At 43.8% G+C, this 17,319-nt stretch overlaps 1 protein-coding gene across 7 annotated transcripts in view; it reads right to left on the reverse strand.

Moving 5' to 3' along the window:
• LOC118509631 (mucin-5AC) overlaps positions 1-17,319 on the reverse strand; it is a 77,255-nt gene that overhangs the window by 44,065 nt on the left and 15,871 nt on the right. For all 7 annotated transcript variants that reach the window (XM_036050520.1, XM_036050517.1, XM_036050519.1 and 4 more), the window contains exon 3: positions 16,064-16,728. In XM_036050520.1, coding sequence (XP_035906413.1) covers positions 16,064-16,373 — 310 coding nt within the window. In that variant the 5' untranslated portion in view covers positions 16,374-16,728. The remainder of the gene's footprint in view (positions 1-16,063; positions 16,729-17,319) is intronic.

Below are 17,319 nucleotides of genomic sequence, written 5' to 3' on the forward strand. Positions count from 1 at the left end.
GTTTTGCTCACATGTCTACCGTTAACAATGGAATCACGACAAATGCAATCATCGTAGGAAGCAACAACAAAAAAGCAGTACGCGCTCTCCTCGATCAACGATTCAATTGCGCGAGCGTGCGCCTTCGCGTTAGGAACAACCCGGGCGGAAAGTTCAATGTCACAGCGATCTATCTTCACCGTAGTACCTTACGGTCGTTCTCCCAAGACCTGAGGGGGGGGGGGGGGAGATGGGGTGAGATTTATTCCACACGATAACAAACCCCTACCGGCCTATGCGGAATGTATGCGGTCGTCGTCGTCGTGATTAAGGATTTTATATTAATAAGCTCGCGATGACGATATCAGGATGGCGGTTAGGTCTGGAGCGCACCGGGTCTCACGATCTGACCACGAACACCGCGAGTGATTAGGCCGGGACAGAGCGTTTATCAAACGCTTTACGGATTAGTCACGAGCACCGACAGCGCCTCTAATGAGAAGAACGTGTAAATTATAGTGTAAAGCAGGCTTGCACAAGGTGCATCAGCCACGGTGCATCAGGAGGAAGGATGCGTCCCTCGCACAGGTTAAAGGGTTAATGGTGGCACGTTGCACTGCTCCAACACCACCACCGGCGGTTCTGCTGATTTCAATTCCGCGATTCGAGAAGATGATGCTCACTCGCTTTGAAGCTTAATGGTAGAATTAAATCCAATTACGCGGGACGTGTGGTGCCGCATCTTCGCCGCCGCCACTTCGACATTATTTAATTGTTTTTTCTTATTAGCGTGAGTTCTTGTTTTTGGTACTGTTTTCGGACGAGTTGCGAGTGCTCATTAAGAACGTTCATTTGCCTTTCGATGCGAATGTAACGCTTATTGTACATGTGCAAACGACTAGAACCAGAACTGCGAAGCACATTAGTGAACTTGATTCATTTTGACTCGTTACCATAAAATGACTTATCACACAGTTCAAGTCATCCCGATCGCTTTGCGCAAGCCATTCTACTTTATTGGACATTTGAGTTTTCAAAACGAATAAATTAACCACGTTACCATTAGCAAAAGCATTAAATCTCCAACAATATTTGTTTGTCTCCTTCAAACTCATCCTCATCTTGATTATAAGCTTTTCCATCTAATTAGTTCCTTGAGACAGACAGTAACCCGCCAACCATAGTAAGGCTTTTGCAAATTTGATTCGCATACGCTGCTCACTGTCCTTGGCCCAGCACCCACCCATCAAGATTGCAACGAGAAATGAGATAAAAATGTCACGCCAGCTTTGTTGAAGCGCTTGGGCGCTAATTAAGAGGATGTGTGTATGAGATGTATGAAGCGATTATATTTAGTTCCGGTACCACGTTTTATGCTGTCAATCATCCACGAACTTATGTAAATGAGTTTGACGCTTGAATTTTATGAGCGCAAAGGAAATAACTTAATTTGTTTTAATTTATGCATCTAAGCGGAAGGTTGTGTTGGCATTGGAATTGGGGTAATTTTGACCGGAAGGGATAACATTTGCTTACCAGTTTCGGTTTTCATCAACGCCATCGCTCCATCTCAGTTTGACCCTATCACACCTCCTCTTTCCGTGTGTTTAAATGCTTAAAAACTGCTTAAAAGAACTTTACGGGTTGGGTCGTCCGGTGTTATTCTCATGACATGATCAGCTCACTGAAGCCAGGCGAGTCTAATTCGTTAGACGATGGCACGATCACCGCATAGTTAATACAGTTCGTCATTATGATCGTATGTGGCCAAAACTCTTTCTGAGCATCTTCTTCTCGAGCGCAACTAAGAGGTCCCGTCAGCTTTGTACAGCGTCCATGTATCAGAGGCTTATGGCTATAGTATTCTATACAGTTCCAACTTCGTCCGTTGCGACATGTATTAAAGTGGCCAGAACCCTTGCGCGTAACTTAACATCAATTTTGTTATCGATGCTGACTTTTGACCCAAGATAGGTGAAATTTTGGCCCGATTCCAAAAGTGCGGTCACCTATCTGTTCAGCACCCTTGCTTAAATCAGTATTTGTTAGCAGGGTCACCCGGTGGTTTGGTTTGTGCCTCGTCAAACTCCAACCTGAGGTTTAGTGCCACTCGCTCGATCCTTTGATAAGCTTTTGCTACATAGGAGACCCTCAAACCAATGACGTCTATGTCATAAGCGTATGCCAGGATCTGGATTAATTTATAAAAGATTAATAATAATAAAAAAGATAATTTATAAAAGACTAAGTTTCACCCTCTGAGTAACAGATGGCTCTCTCTCTCTCTCTCTCTCTAGCCCTAGATTGAAAAGAAGACAGGTATACCCATCTCCCTGGCCCAAGCCCTTGGTGGTAGCAGAGGGCCCTGAGCGTTTTCCATCCACCTTCACCTGGCATATGATGTTGGTCATTGTCAGTGTTACAACCATGGTAAGCTTGGCCAGGATTTCTAAAGAGCTCATTGCGTCGCATAATTTTGTAGTAGTGATGCTGTTGCTTCCCCAATATTTGCGCATCGTGAAAATCTGGCATTTGGCTGATTTTCCGTTTCAGAATCCTCTTTGATTGTTTCCAACTATCTCTTCTCAGTGAGTTAGTCTCATTGTACGCAAATTAGTTATACTAAATAAATTAAAAGAGCGTTTTTTATGAGAACTTGTATCTTACACACAGCGTATCAAATACACAGTAGCTAACTGAATGGCAAGGGGGCAAGGCAGCTTTGCCTAAACCAGCGCAAAGATCACAAGTCCCATCCCCCGTTCATGTTCAGTTAGATTCCTACATATGGTGAAAATCTTTTTAAAACAAATTTGAGAAATAAAAGCATAAGCATTTGAGCTAGCTTTCACGACATTCTATACTTAACCACTTGCAAACCCCTTTAAAGCTTGCAAATCACCACATCTATTACTGTAACAGAATCTATGAGTTAACCACCATTTCCCAGCGGAAATTCAACATTGAATCACCCGCCAAACAAACGCATCTTTCTATTTTGTTAATATCAAAAAACTCCTCATCCCAACACACCCCTTTTGCTCCCCCCTCCCAAAAGCACACTGATGGCTGTTTAATGGTTTCGATAATGAGCTCATACCAATCCAGCTCATTACCAAACCGAGGGGGGTACCCTCATGCTCAATCGGCATGTTTCTGTTTTTACGGTCAGACAATCCACCCGGTACCACTCTGGTACCGTTGGCGACGAGATCGATCGAATGAGGATTTTGGATTCCCAGCCAGCTTTTTAGAGGGGTGGGGGGTGCAAAGGCTCATCTTTGCTACGTATGAGCTGCCCGGTGAAAGCGTTCAATTAATTTCAGCCTCGGCCTGATGACGTCCGCGTCCGCCGTTCCATGATCTGGAAAAGATTTTCCCTCCCTCTTTTGGGTTAATTTAAATTTTCATTTTGCGGTGTTGCGGTGCGTTACTGCTTGAGTGTGGTAGCAAGTAATGTAGTGAGGGTAGTCTAATTACGTACACACAAACACAGACACAAATCCTAGATTTAGGGAAATGATGTTCACGTCGATGCTAGCGGTGAAACTAAACCAATAATGGCAAAGCTACCGTTCTCGTTACGTGTTTTTCCGCTGGTAGAAATCGGAAGTAAAATGATACAAATGTCGGTAGGAGAAAAGCACTTTACCGGATGAAGTAAAACGAGCTGCTTCATTGCGATTCATTGCGATAGAATGGTAAAGAACAGCAACTAACAGTACAGTAAGTAGATCTGATTTGCTAGAGTATTGATTGATGTAAGTAATGGAAAATAAAGTAAAGCGTGAGGAAAGAACATGGAAGCTAATGAGTAAAACTAGCATTACTGACGATGAAGAAATGCTACAACTAGTCGCAAGTATATAAATGAATATATGTGAAGATAAATGCTTTTAGCAGTACGAACAGCCCGTATCTAATGAATAAGAAAAGAAAGATAGATTTATTTACAGTGCCTCAATCGGAAATCCGGACACCTTAAAATCGAGCAATTTTCAAAGAAAGCAGACAAGCCAGAGGGATGGAAGAACGCTGGATCTCGACACGCAGAAAACTGACGATGGCATATCCCAAAAATAAACGGGATGAGATGATCACCAACGATACCGACCCTCGCAACCAACACTACCACGACTACTGGATGACGGATACATATCAACCGAGCTCACCCGGGATAAGGTGCCCTTTCACGGTTTGGAGAAGGAAATGTTTCCAAACCAGCGTGAATTGTACCTATTTTTGTAACTTAGCTTTAAGCAATACGGCCAGGCCGTTCTTTATGAATAAAAAAAAAAAAAAAAATCGAGCAATTGCTGTACTTTGAGGACGACTTTCTATGCCTAGGGCTGGACAATCATCATTCTCTTGCTGCTCATCTATTTATACACCTTTAAATGCACAATTGTCAAGAAAAAATGTTTGAAGATCGGTTGTCAAAAACAATATTAAACTCTAAATATAGTGTAGGATTAAACAAATTGGTTATTTCTTCTTCTTCTTTCTTGGCCTAACGACCTCTTCCGTCATGTCTGCCATTTCTGGCTTACCACCGGGCCGCCGCGAAGGTAATAAAAATAGTAAATGCCATAAATTTTTAGGAAAGCCCCCGACCTTCCGAAGCTAAGCAGCACATGAAGACAAAACATTGAAAAAAAATTTACAGACAAGAAAATTGTCCTCACTAATCTTAAACCTTAGCACAGCTACTTCTATTTTTTACAGCTGATAAACCTTATCTTTCTAGCTTTTTGTTAAGTACCTTGAGAAACATTCCTTAAACTACCACTTCAAGAGGCCATTAAAATGTAAAGCCTTTTTTATGTTTCAATTTGTTCAAAAAAACACTTAAAGACATAACTTTTAATTTAGGGTTTTAGAGCTACTTCATTCTACCGTAGCCACGTGTGTCCGGTTATTAGTTCATAAAAAATCAATTAAAATCCCTACTTCCCCCTTAGTCCCGGTTCCATTAGTAATTTGAAATACGCGGACTATACCCAGCAATTTGCAATCCCTATCCATCTTCTTCCCACCAGTCTGGACATACCCGCATGCTTTAGAAGATTGTTTGGGATTTTCCTATCGCCTCGAAGGCAGATTCTTCACCGTCGCTCTATTCAGTTGTCAGTCATGCTGACCGAGAACGAGAACGAGAACTCATCATTTTCCACCAACAGCGGTCTCTTTTGGGTTTTTTTTTTTTTGCTGCTCCCCCTCACTCACTCGAGTAGTTAAGGTAAGGGAGGAAAATAAATACAGCCCATCGACGCAAAAGCACTTCCCGGTTCGTGTACTCATCAGCGTTCCTTACTAGTCACCTGTTTTAATGCGTCTCGAAAAGATGTCTACCGGTGAGCATCACCTGTTTGCCACGGGGGTCACATTGACCGGTCCGTTCTCACCGAAAAACCCTCGCCGTTCGTGAACCTTACCGAGGCACCATAGTATCATCATCATCGCGACGTACAAATCGAATAAACCGAAAATCATGCATACAATAAACGGCCACATCATGTTGAGTGATTTTTTATTTTATTTTTTCACCTGCCATCGAGAATCCATCAACGTGACTGTTTAAATAGAAAAAAACCGTACAACAACCATACACATATTTGGCATTGACTTGCGAATCCGACTTGCTTACACAAACACCACACTCATACGGGGTACGCACGCAACGGAATGAACATGCATTGGGGTGGCTTAACAACCACATACAAAAAAAAACCCCAACTGATTCCGTTCGATCGAACGATCGACTGTGGGGTGTATTTTTTTTTTTTTTTTTTTTTTTGTTCATTCACCGTCGCTTCAATACACGCAGCGGTACATATAGATTAATGTTGTGCCGTGCCGAGGTCACATTCACGGTTCAATATCTTCTCTTCCGTTACGGTAGTGAGGATGCTCCGCGACTTCCCCGTGTCTGCGCCGCGTTGAGTAACGTCGACCCGAAACTAATCAACGTGCCCAACTTGTGCCCCGACTTCATCGTGTGCGTGTGGATTCGCACGATCTGCACACGTTTTATGGGAGGTGCGAGTTTGTGGATGCGGATCCGGTCGGTCCGGCTACCGTCAGCAATCACACGGAATCACGGTGATCGATTTTTTTGGAAAAACAACAAGCCCCCCCTCCCTCCCCCCCCCCCCCCCCCCCTACTCGCAAGGGTAACGAGGAAGTCAATTTGCCGAGCATCTTGATTAATGTGTGTGAACAAGTTTATAACTTCATTTTTGCCGACTGCGTTGTGCAGCAAGACACCACACTCAAGTGGATGAGATCGAGTTGTGTTGCCGCACTTCGGGTCACTAATTAAATTCGGTAGCTGTAGAACATTAGGCTTAATTGTATAGAAGGACGAGAAATATTATTTAAATTGGATTGGCCTGATGCTCACTGCTGAAACAGTAGCCAGAATCATAATGTATGGGAAGGTGTTTTTATTGATGAGGAAGGCTTGGCTAACTACAGAGATACTTATGGAAGCCATTGCTGTCGGTGGAAAAAATTTAAAATTTATAATTAAATTTAACATTATCATTACTGTTTCCGCTTTTGCCTTCTTGATGCCCAGTTATATCTCCAGAAGTAGCTGCAAGTTAAGTATCACCAGCAACTTTACAATGGTCGGCTGGTGGACTAGAACAATCGATTGCGGTTATGCGGATTAATTGGCTCCAATAATATTAACAGATTTTTCACTTCGTGGCGATCCGGTGGCAAAGGCGATAACTGCGCCGGTCTTCAAACGGCAGGACTTGGGTTCTCAAATCTCACCCAGACCGCCTACGCCCCGTACGTAGGGCTAACTACTTTTCTACGGGTAAAATTAAATTATAGAAATCTAAAAATGACATGCGCATTTTTAGCTAAATCGACCACGGGACATAGAATATTAGCACCTCAACGATTAACATAAAAATAATGAGAATATTTGGCCGCTTTTCTAAAGCTTGGGAAAAAATATAATGAGGGTCTCTGTGTCGCTTTCTTCCATATTTTTATATTATCTAGCATGCAGTGTTCTCTACTAGAAACGTATTGTACTATTAAACAATCGGCAGACAATCAAAATTTCAAAGGTTGAAAGATTGCTCTCCTAAACCATTTCAATACAGTTCAAATCATTTCCACAGTATGTTTACACAATTTGGGGCGGTCCGGAGTTCAAATCTCATCCGGACAGTCTTCCCGTGCTGGCTATTCAGCTACGGGCAAAATCAAGTCTAGACTGAAGCCTCTCGAGGTTGTAGTGCCAAGGGAGAAGAAGAAGAAGTTTACACATTATTCTTATCAGTTTGACATATGAACTCTGCACGATTTTAAATTTTGCGAGTAAAAATGAATGACAAAAATCCCACAATTAGGGGCAAAGATACATTATGCAGATGAAATTTTCCCTTTTTACTGGATGAAATGTTCCTTAGAATGTATCAAAGCCCCGCAAGTATTTGACAGCACTGACAGCGTACTAGGTAGTGCTATGTATATACTTCGAGGGTGAATTTTGTCTCTTTGACAGACCACCATTCTAGTCGAGATATGTCAGAGTTCGTTCACAAAAGCATATGGTATGGTGCTTCCAACATGAACCAACAGCTTCGATTCTCCTTTGGGCAATTTCGCTAGTTTACGGGTCATCTTCGCATATCAAATGTTGTCCCACAGAGGATTAAAGATATTTGGTTGCATTTTTCGTCAAAAAATCGCTAGCGATACCACAACCGGCCCCTCATTCGACGCTTTCACCACTCTTCTCAATACCCTTCCCCTCGATGTTACTGTTAAATCACGTTGAGAACTGTCAATTTGCTCTATACAACTCTACCTCCTACATCCATATACCTTGCTATAAAGCATAACAATTTAGCAATACGGCCAGGCCGTTCTTTATGAATAAAAAAAAAAGCGTAACAATTTATGTTTAGTGTCTCGGATTGATTTCTGAAATGCAATTGAGCGCCTTTGCACTCTTCATTTGTTTACTTTTGGCCTTAAATAATTATTGGAAATGGTTCCATTTCGAGCACAATACGCTCAAGTTTGCTGCATATTTGTTTAAATGAAACAATAAGTAGAAAAATACCGACGCACCCTAGTACTACATCAAGTTTCCATGAAAGCTAGTTAAATTGATACTTGTTCTAACAACAACTGGCATTACCTTACATTTACCATCACTGGACGCAACATCTTCAACATCAACTTCACTGTGCCGCTTCCGATTCCTACCGGTACTACATTGCTCCACTAGCAAACCATCTCCACCACCAACTTCCAGCTTGTGCAACTTGTGCACAATTGTTCAGCCCGATGCAACTCAATCGTCCGGCTCGAGCGATTTCGAAGTTTTGTAACTGTCTCCGCGCGGATCGAGAACGAGCACACCAGCCAACAAACAAACCCGGTTCCCAGGTGGTGTTGTTGCAGTTCGATTCTACCTTCATCGCTTAATTGGCCGTTTGCCAATTGTTTCGTGGCCTGTGCCGCGCTTGGCTGGACGATTCGAAGTGCCGAGCATAAGCAAAAGCGGAGAGCAGTAAAAACTAAACTAAAACCATCCCACAAATAAAGAGCAACACTGAAGCACATCCAACCGTTCCGATACCGATTGACGACCGATTGTTGTTTGGGTTGCTGCAGGTTTCGTTTTGCTGCCGTTCCACGGTACTTGTTGCATCAAAATGAAAGCTTGGCAGAAAGCCTTACAAAAAGCAGGGGTTTCAAATGAAGCGAAACGCAGCGCCAGCAAAAGGGGAAGCAACTGATCACTGATCGTCAGAGTCGGTACATTAAGCACGGCTCACTTCAGCACCCCAACTAGGTGAGAACGACATTGCACCACCGCACAAAAAAACGGGAACACAAAAATGGTACGTACAATGGGCATAGACGGGACGGGAACTAATTGAGTGCAGATCGAGGGCACACCAGATCGGGATGGGTCGATCTATCATCGTCAGCCAACAATCAACGTCATCGCTCGCTAACGACGACGCCGCGTAAACATTGAAACATTGAAGTGAAGTTGAAGTCCAAAACGAACGCGAGCCACTAGATTCGCAATGACCACCCAGCAGCAGCGCCCAGCTTGCCGGATCATTATACAATCTCTGGCCGGCTGTGGAAGAGTTCGCTGATCTGTCGACCCGCGCTGGCCAAACGTCTTCCAAAGGGTGCAAGACTGCTACTGTTAGCCGAGTTTTGCTGTTTGCTGCAAGTTTTTCCTATGAAGCATTTGCTTTGCTGCGGGGGGGCTATCTCTATTAGAGGGTCTACCGGTGGCAACTACGTGGAGCATTGCGAAAAGGGTGCTCATTAGGGGTGCCCGGTGACCGATTGCAGAATCATGGTGGCTAATCATGGTGCAAACGGAATGCTTAACCCGGTGGTTAACATGATTTCGGGATTGAAGAAATCTCGACTCTATTAGGCTACTGGTGACTGTACTCTGCTCACAATATTGTGAGAGAATTGTGAGGAAAAGCAGTTCTTAAGGCTCTGAGATGATAAAACAAATCAGCCTACGATGGAAGGTGTTTCATGATTGTTATTAGGTTCTATTGGTTTTCCATTATTTCGCTTGCCTTTGGGTAGTATTTTAAAAGATAATTATGACCATGTATTGACGGTGAGCATATGCAAAGGTAATTTTTTTTTTATTTATACACACCTAAAGTAATCTTCGTTAGACTGTTCAACAGCATTTACTAAATGAAAAATTGAAAACTTTTTTGTATTGCTTTTCTTATTTGATTAGAACGGAATAGCCTGGCCGTCTTGCTAATAAAAAAAGAAAAGAAAAGCATCACGGCCAAGTAGTTACTATCAAAGGTAAGGGAATTATTTGGAGAGTTTCGAACAAAGACAGCCATTTGGTGATTATTGACAATTTGTGTTCGTCCGAGCTTATCCGGGATAAGGTGTCCTTCACGGTTTTGAAAAGGAAATTCCTCCTATACCAACGTGAATTGTTACTTAGTTTGTAACTCTTTATTGTGACCTTATGTTAAGCAATATGACCAGGCTGTCCTTCGCAAAATGAAAAAAATATTTATAAGATGTATAAAAAAGTGTTCAATGTATGGAAAACCATTAAAAGAAGTCATAAGACCCACACAGGATCTACAGATGCACAGGTCGCACAGGTCTTACAGATGCCCGTTCGGCCAGCCACCCGTAGTGAGGACTGGCTATCTAGCTGCGTGCCTATGTCTATCAATATGTCGAGGAGGCAATAAATTTCAAGCACGACTTAATAAGAGTCCGTTAAGCCTAGAAGAAGAAGAGTAGAATAATTCAAACAAAATTTGCAAGACATTTGGCAATAGAGACTCGAATTCTAAGATGATTCTCAAGGCATTCTCTGAGAACAATGATTCTCAAGGCATAAAACTACTGTCGCTATGTTTAGAGCGATCAATCAGTAACATAACATACAATATATTGTATTAATAGATGGGTTCAAATCCTATCCAGACCGTTCCACCGTTGTGAGGACTGACTATCCACCGACGTGGTATCATTAAGTCTAGTAAGCCAGAAATGGCAGGCATGACCCAAGAGGTCGTTAGGCCAAAATAGAAGTTTGATTAGAGAATAACCGAAAAAACCGACAGCAAACTTAAATGAAACTTAAAACATCACCATAGAACAACCCCCATACAATTTATTTGAGTGCTTGTTAAAAATTCATCACAACGCTTGTGACAATTCCACATCCCCGAAAGGAAATACAAATATCAACTCAATCACACACATTCGCACAGTGAATATCTTTATTAGCCAAGCAACAAATCCCAAAAAACTCGTATCATTCATTTGTCATCGGATCGTTGTTCTGTCCACGCAAGGAAATGCTCCACAGCGTTGATGATGTTGTGCGCCGTAACAATATCATAACCAGCGTTAACGTACCGCGGGCAAGTGCTCCGTCGAGCCAACCAGCAGACAGCCGACCGTCTATGCGCACACCTTAGCCGCCGTCGGGTCAGGTCAGCCTTAACCACAACGGAACAACTGGAACGCACGGTCCTTGACAGGTTTTGTGTCGATTCTAACCCCCGGCGAGCGATAGACGATCGTTTGAAATCGGCTTCGGAAAACTGAGCTTACAGCACGCACACAGTGGCTCACCTGTGAGTCGTACGACCATCGCTAGCGCTAGGTGTATTTGTGTTTGGTGCGACCAGCCAACCAACGGAACAGGTATTATAATGTATTCCACCCGTACGGCACAACTTTGGTCGACAACTGCCGTCAAGTGTTTGAACGTTTCTCCTACGATCGCTTCTGCATGTGCGCCAAAAAGAAGGCAGCGCGCCAAAAAAGGGTTCACTCAACCAGCGCTCAGCTCGTGCCAACGCGCGTGTGATTATATGTTGTTTTCCTATTTTTGTGGAAATTTTGCTTGGCAAAAGCCGAGTTAATTCAATTTCCTTCCGCCTGTTTATGTTTCGGCAGGCAACAGCAAACAACAAACAAACCCAATTGAAGGCCCGCATCACGCAATCAAATTTTAATCGATTATTGATTATGCTTTCTTTCCTGTAACGCAAAAAAACGACTGAACTGGCCATCCACAAGTAAAAAAAAAAACAACCCACCTCATGCATTAATTTGGCCCTTCCTCATTCCGGCTACTACCCCAAAGGTACGCTAATTAAACGAACAGCCCGCACCCGCAGTGAAAGTTTCGGGCTGGCCGGATTTTGACATGCACGGAACGGAAACAGAAAAGGCTTGCACGAAAGTGAAAGCGACGAACCTTTCGTCGACGCACGGCAGGGAATGGTGTAGGACGTTGGGACGCGATTGCGTTGGCGGTCAATCGATCCGGCCGTTCCTTCTTCTTTGCCTTGGCGCCTTCGTTCTAACCGGTTGGTGAAACAGAAACTCCTCACGGCGGAGATGGTCTGCGGGACTTGTTCGCTCGCTGGCAAACTCACCCCAAACCGACGACGACGACGACGACGACAACAAACAGTTCCGAAGGACAACCGGTGCCGGGTTCCTAACGGTGCTACGCAAATATTCCACCGCTTGCGATCAATGTTTATGATTATTTGTGTGCCTGGGCTGCGAAACAGCGAGCGAATACACGGGCACACTCAGCAAGACCAGAACCGAACCGAGAAACAGAGAAGGATGGAGCGATGTGGGTGTTGTTTTGGGTTTTTGTTTGCCGTATGTCGTCGCACGGCGGTTCGAAGTGTGATCGAATCGAGCTGCGCCGTTAGATTCGTGTCTAAGGTAGGAGCGCGAAGGTCACCCGTTCAGGTGGGTAACCGTGGCGTAGCGCATGAAGCTTCATTAGATTATTTAAAACCCCTGTTGGCTTCAACCATTCGTTGGCTGCTCGCGTTCGGTGGTGGTGGGCATTGGTGAATGGAATGGTATAAAAACAATTGAATCATTCCGACAAGTGCATTGCAAATGGGATGCAAAGCTCTGTGTATATGGTTCAAGATCAACCGTGAAAACCGTTGAAATGAGAAATGAATTTGGAAATTTTGGTACAGTGCTCGAGGGTACAATCCAGACAAGACTTTAAACTCGGTCCTACCGTGGTTTTGGATAGCGGAAATTACTTTTAATGACATCTGGCGATCCTCCACCTGCTGAGCTCACCCGGGATAAGGAGCACTTTCACGGTTTGGAGAAGGAAATGTCTTCAAGCCATTGCATTGTATTCATTTTGTAATCTAGTTTTAAGCAATAGCTGGTTATAAATTCGATATTTAAGAAGTGCCATGTTATTGTATTATACAACATCAATTAAAAAATCATGAAATTAAATCTTTCCTAACCGAGCATCCCGGCATGAGGCAAAGAACAAGGAGTAAATGCCTGATTAATTTTATTCTATTTAATTGTATAATTTGATGGATCTACGTGAGTTACTTAAAATTATTTTGATATAAATGGAGACGTTGCATAATCAATAAATAAATAAATAAATAATAAATTAATGGAGACGCTCACGAAACGCAAAGAAAAACTGATCAAATTGAATAATTCGGGGACTTCATTAAATGACACGCGACACATGTAATAGTTGACGAGGTCTAAGGGATCTCGTTGGTGCCGAAATATTTATAAAACAGAACATGTTAAGAGCATCAATCGCAAAGTAACGTGTAAAGTTGAAGTAAAACGAGTGAGTTTTCGTTGAATTGCTTCTACCAGTGTGAACCATATTTCTGCTCCAGACTACACTAGCATACTCTAGGACCGATGGAACTTGGAAGCAATGGACTGCATTTATCGTCAAAGGGTCGTGAAAGGGTCTCTTGTTATACGTTGCATTAGGCCTAACATTTAGGGACTAAAACTAAGACAGCTATCGAGTAGGACATTCAAATCACGTACAATGTTGGCAAGACGTCTTCAATCCATAAAACTTCTAAATAAATTAAATTTAAAAAAATCTCGCAACAATTTTGTGGCATTTTATAATGATGCCGCATTGCAAACTAAGACTGCATTTAATGAATAGTCTTATATAAAGGCTGTCGCCTGGGCGTAAAATTAGAATCAATCTTTGGACTAATCGTTCCAATGAACAACATAAAGCTTAACATTTTAATATTTTTTACTAGCAGCCACCGAAAAGCACCTTAATAAGCGCACAATACCATTAAAAAGTGCTGTAAAGAACGAACGACTTCTACGGCCACATAAGACACGAACCTTGCTTCAGATACTTACGCCAGCTGAGTCCTCATAGATTCTAGCTCAAGGTAAATGAGTAAAAACCTAACTTCTTTCACGCCGGCTTTTAACAGGAAAAACATTAATCGGTTCAGTTTCGGGCAAGCCTACCGATGCGTTAAATCGTAATTTCCTATCGGAACCACACAACAAAACCAAAAAAAAACCCCGCAAACAGTAAGCCTGCACTTAAAATACCATAATTCATTGCATCCGTGCAGTGGTTGCATGGTGCTGCAGCTTTTTTGCTTTTGCTTTCCTAGCCATCGGCAACACGCTACGGAAAAGGTGAATGCACTCGCAAGCAAAGTGCACCGGATATTCGATACCGCAAAACGTGATATGGCTTATATTGCGGCATTTCTTCGCCCGTGGCAGACGTCTTGCACGGGTGGCTCGGCCATAGCCGCCCCGCTCGTGTACGGCGAGCTATCGGGTTGACAAAACGGATTCATTGCATGATTTTGCAATGTCTCTGCTCTGCTGGGTAAAGGAGCTTGCAATGCGGTCCCTTAGAAGGAAGGGCCAAGTTCTCACGTCGTTCATCGTGCCAGCGAACCATCTGTCCGATCCGATGATTGGAAACCGATGACAAGAACCAGTTCATTCAACCGCATCCCAGCTCAACGCGCGCTTAAGAAGGCCAGCTAATGGGAGGAAAGAAAATGCCTGCCCGACCCCCCTTTAGCCACGGTCGGTCGGATTGGTCGGGGTTTCCCAGGACTCTGGGCCTCTGGGAGAGCAATTTAGTAAAATGTGTGTTCCCCCGGCAACGGGAGGAGCTGGGAGATTGCGCGAGAGAGGGAAGAACCGTTCAATGTGAACGGTACCCTGTGCCAAGGCGCATTGACTTATTGCCGATCCTATCGCGGCCCGATGGCGACGGATTCGATGACGATGGAGCTCAACAAAAGCAAATGACTTACGGCCGACAAGGGAAGGCAAGCAAAGCAGAGGAAAAAGCGAGCGAGATCGAGCCAAGCACCGCTTAATAGTACGTGTGAAAATGGTTAAGCCCCCGGCACTGAAGAAGAGCCCATACTGTCTGTTCTAGACTGGCCATGCGTTCTAGACACCCGAGAAGGTCGTTCCTGTTTCGCCCATGGTAATGGACGATCTGTCCCGTTATCTCTTCTCGTCCGAATGAATTGGATCCGGAGCCTCGGGGACTGTGTGTTGTGTCATTGCCAGCTCTTGTCGTCCGTCGATCTGGTTGATCTGGTTTTAATGTCCACGATCAGGAGGGGCTGAATTTCTTACTGAAGCGGGCGAATGGCCTCAGGAAAGAGATAAGTCAGAAACATGGTTTCATTGTTGCTTATCTGGCGGGAATAAATTTGATGTTTATAGAACTTAATTTGATGATCAAGCTATCAAGAGAGAGGAGATAGCCTAGAACGTTATTACGATGGAAGGTTATTACACTCTCAATATTATCAACAGAAAAGAACTGATAGAGTTTAGAGCGTCGATGAAAGCTTTGTAAGCATGGATAACATTAAATATGAAAAGCTGTGTTGAGTTCCCTTAAATCACTTAGTAATTTGAAGCGAAATCTACAACAGCAAGCGCGAAGAGAGACTATCCTACTAGCTGGAATAATAATTTCACAAATAAAGGGAGATTAAATGGTAGAAACCTACTAATCCTACCGGCAAATGTGGCACAAGGAGCGAAAGCATGCTCAAGATCGTCTAATCAAACTAAACTGTAGATTTATTGAATCTGGAACAATGTCCTGCGTAGACAACAAAGAACCGAAGATTTCTCATTACATATTCCACTCATCTATCGAAACCTTCCAACCCACTTTCCATCGAAAGGCTTAGCAAAGACAACGAGATCATGCACTTTCGGATCTCGTGTACATGCGAACGATCTCACCAAATCGACCTAAAATCCTACACGCCGGTTCTTGCTGCTCGTGTCTTTCCCAAAGCAAGCCGCAACGGCCTGTGGGGTTTACTTTTTTTTCCCCCTGTAAAGTGGCACCAGCATCAGGGCCCCCAGAAAAGCAGGTCACATTCAAATTTTACGACACATTCAGCCGTACGAACGAACCGCGTATCGTTGGAGCGAGTCCGTGCTTTTTCGACCCTGTCGGCACCAGCGAGGATCGCAGCATCAAAAAGCATCGTTCCATAGAGAGCATATGGAGGAGCTAGGCTAACAAAAAGTGAGCTGTGAGTTTTTTCTTTTCGTCGATTGTTGCTGTATCCCACTTGGCAGGAATACTCCAATTCCTCGTGGTAAGACGACGCGCCAGCGAGTTGCAAAATGGGGGCTCGACGTTACAGAATGCGACCACCGCGAACTACGTTTTAATTAATACCCTAATGCGAATAATAATAATTCACTCACTCACCATTTAAATGAGCAGCACCGGAGCTACTGCGCTGTACCGAATCGAGCTGGGTGGATAGCTCCGGCTCCGGGATCGCTGTTGGCGTCGGTTTGGTGGTTTTGCTACTGCTGCTACTACTACCGTACGATTTCACCGCCATCTCTTGTGCGGTGTCTTTCACCGGGAAGGCAGGAGTGGGGACGCGGGTCGTGAGATGCAGCTCCTCCTCCTCCGTGGGTGTTGCACCAACGGGACCACCCGTCCTGCCGCACACGACAAGCACCAGCAGCAGGACGAGCGGTCGCGCGGTCGTCCCGCGGGAGTCACCCATTGCGCTGTACCAACGTTGCCGTTGCACCGGGGTTGTCTGGGTGATGGTACGACACCTGCTTTCGCATCTATCACCGGTGGGTGGCAGTATGGTGATGATGTTGGGGGATAAAATTACGCACGCACACAAGCACGCGTACACTTTCTACACGCTAAGAACGCTTTTGGCTTTCCGAAATTGAGATGGACACTGATATACTGGGTACGTTTGCTCAGCTACGCACTACTTAAGGCATTCTTTGACGAACCGTCTCACTCACTGTGGGCACTGTGCACTGAACTGATGATTTTGTTTATAGAAGACCACCTGCTTAATTTCCTAGAGGATTGGTCGTTCAAGTAGATGGATGGATAACCTGAAACGAAAACAAAGAAAGATATAATAAGCAACCACACATCAATTAATAAAGAGCTAAATATCGTCAGTAAACAAACAGTATATGTGCAAAAGATAGAATCCGGAGACGGAGACGTTATACGAGGAGACCCTTTATGGAGTACGTTCCCTTTTAAATCACTCAACCTTCCAGAACCTTACAGCCTGCTCATAGGAAGATACACCACTGTTGATATAAACGGAACCCAAAACATCTACTTAGCTTAGCTTTGGCCATGATCCGATGATATCAGAATTTATATTATATTTCAAAGGTAAAACTGACAATGCCCAAGATGTTAGGCGAAAGTGAAAGGAGAACACTCAATGCCTGCGCCAAAGACTTCCAGAGACTCCAAAACTTCAGGAACCAGCTTTTATAAGCCAGTAAAGGACCTGATAAAGGCTGTTGACATAGACATCATTGGTTTAAGGCTCGACTATGTAGTAGAAGCTTACCAAAGGATCGTACAAGCGGTACTTATCCTCGGATTGGAGATCAACACTAATTAACGCAAGGTTGATGTACAGATTGGTGATCACACCTTCAGATAACTTTGGTCAAAATAAG

The sequence above is a fragment of the Anopheles stephensi genome, chromosome 3 (genome assembly GCF_013141755.1).
Source record: "Anopheles stephensi strain Indian chromosome 3, UCI_ANSTEP_V1.0, whole genome shotgun sequence".
NCBI lineage: Eukaryota > Metazoa > Arthropoda > Insecta > Diptera > Culicidae > Anopheles > Anopheles stephensi.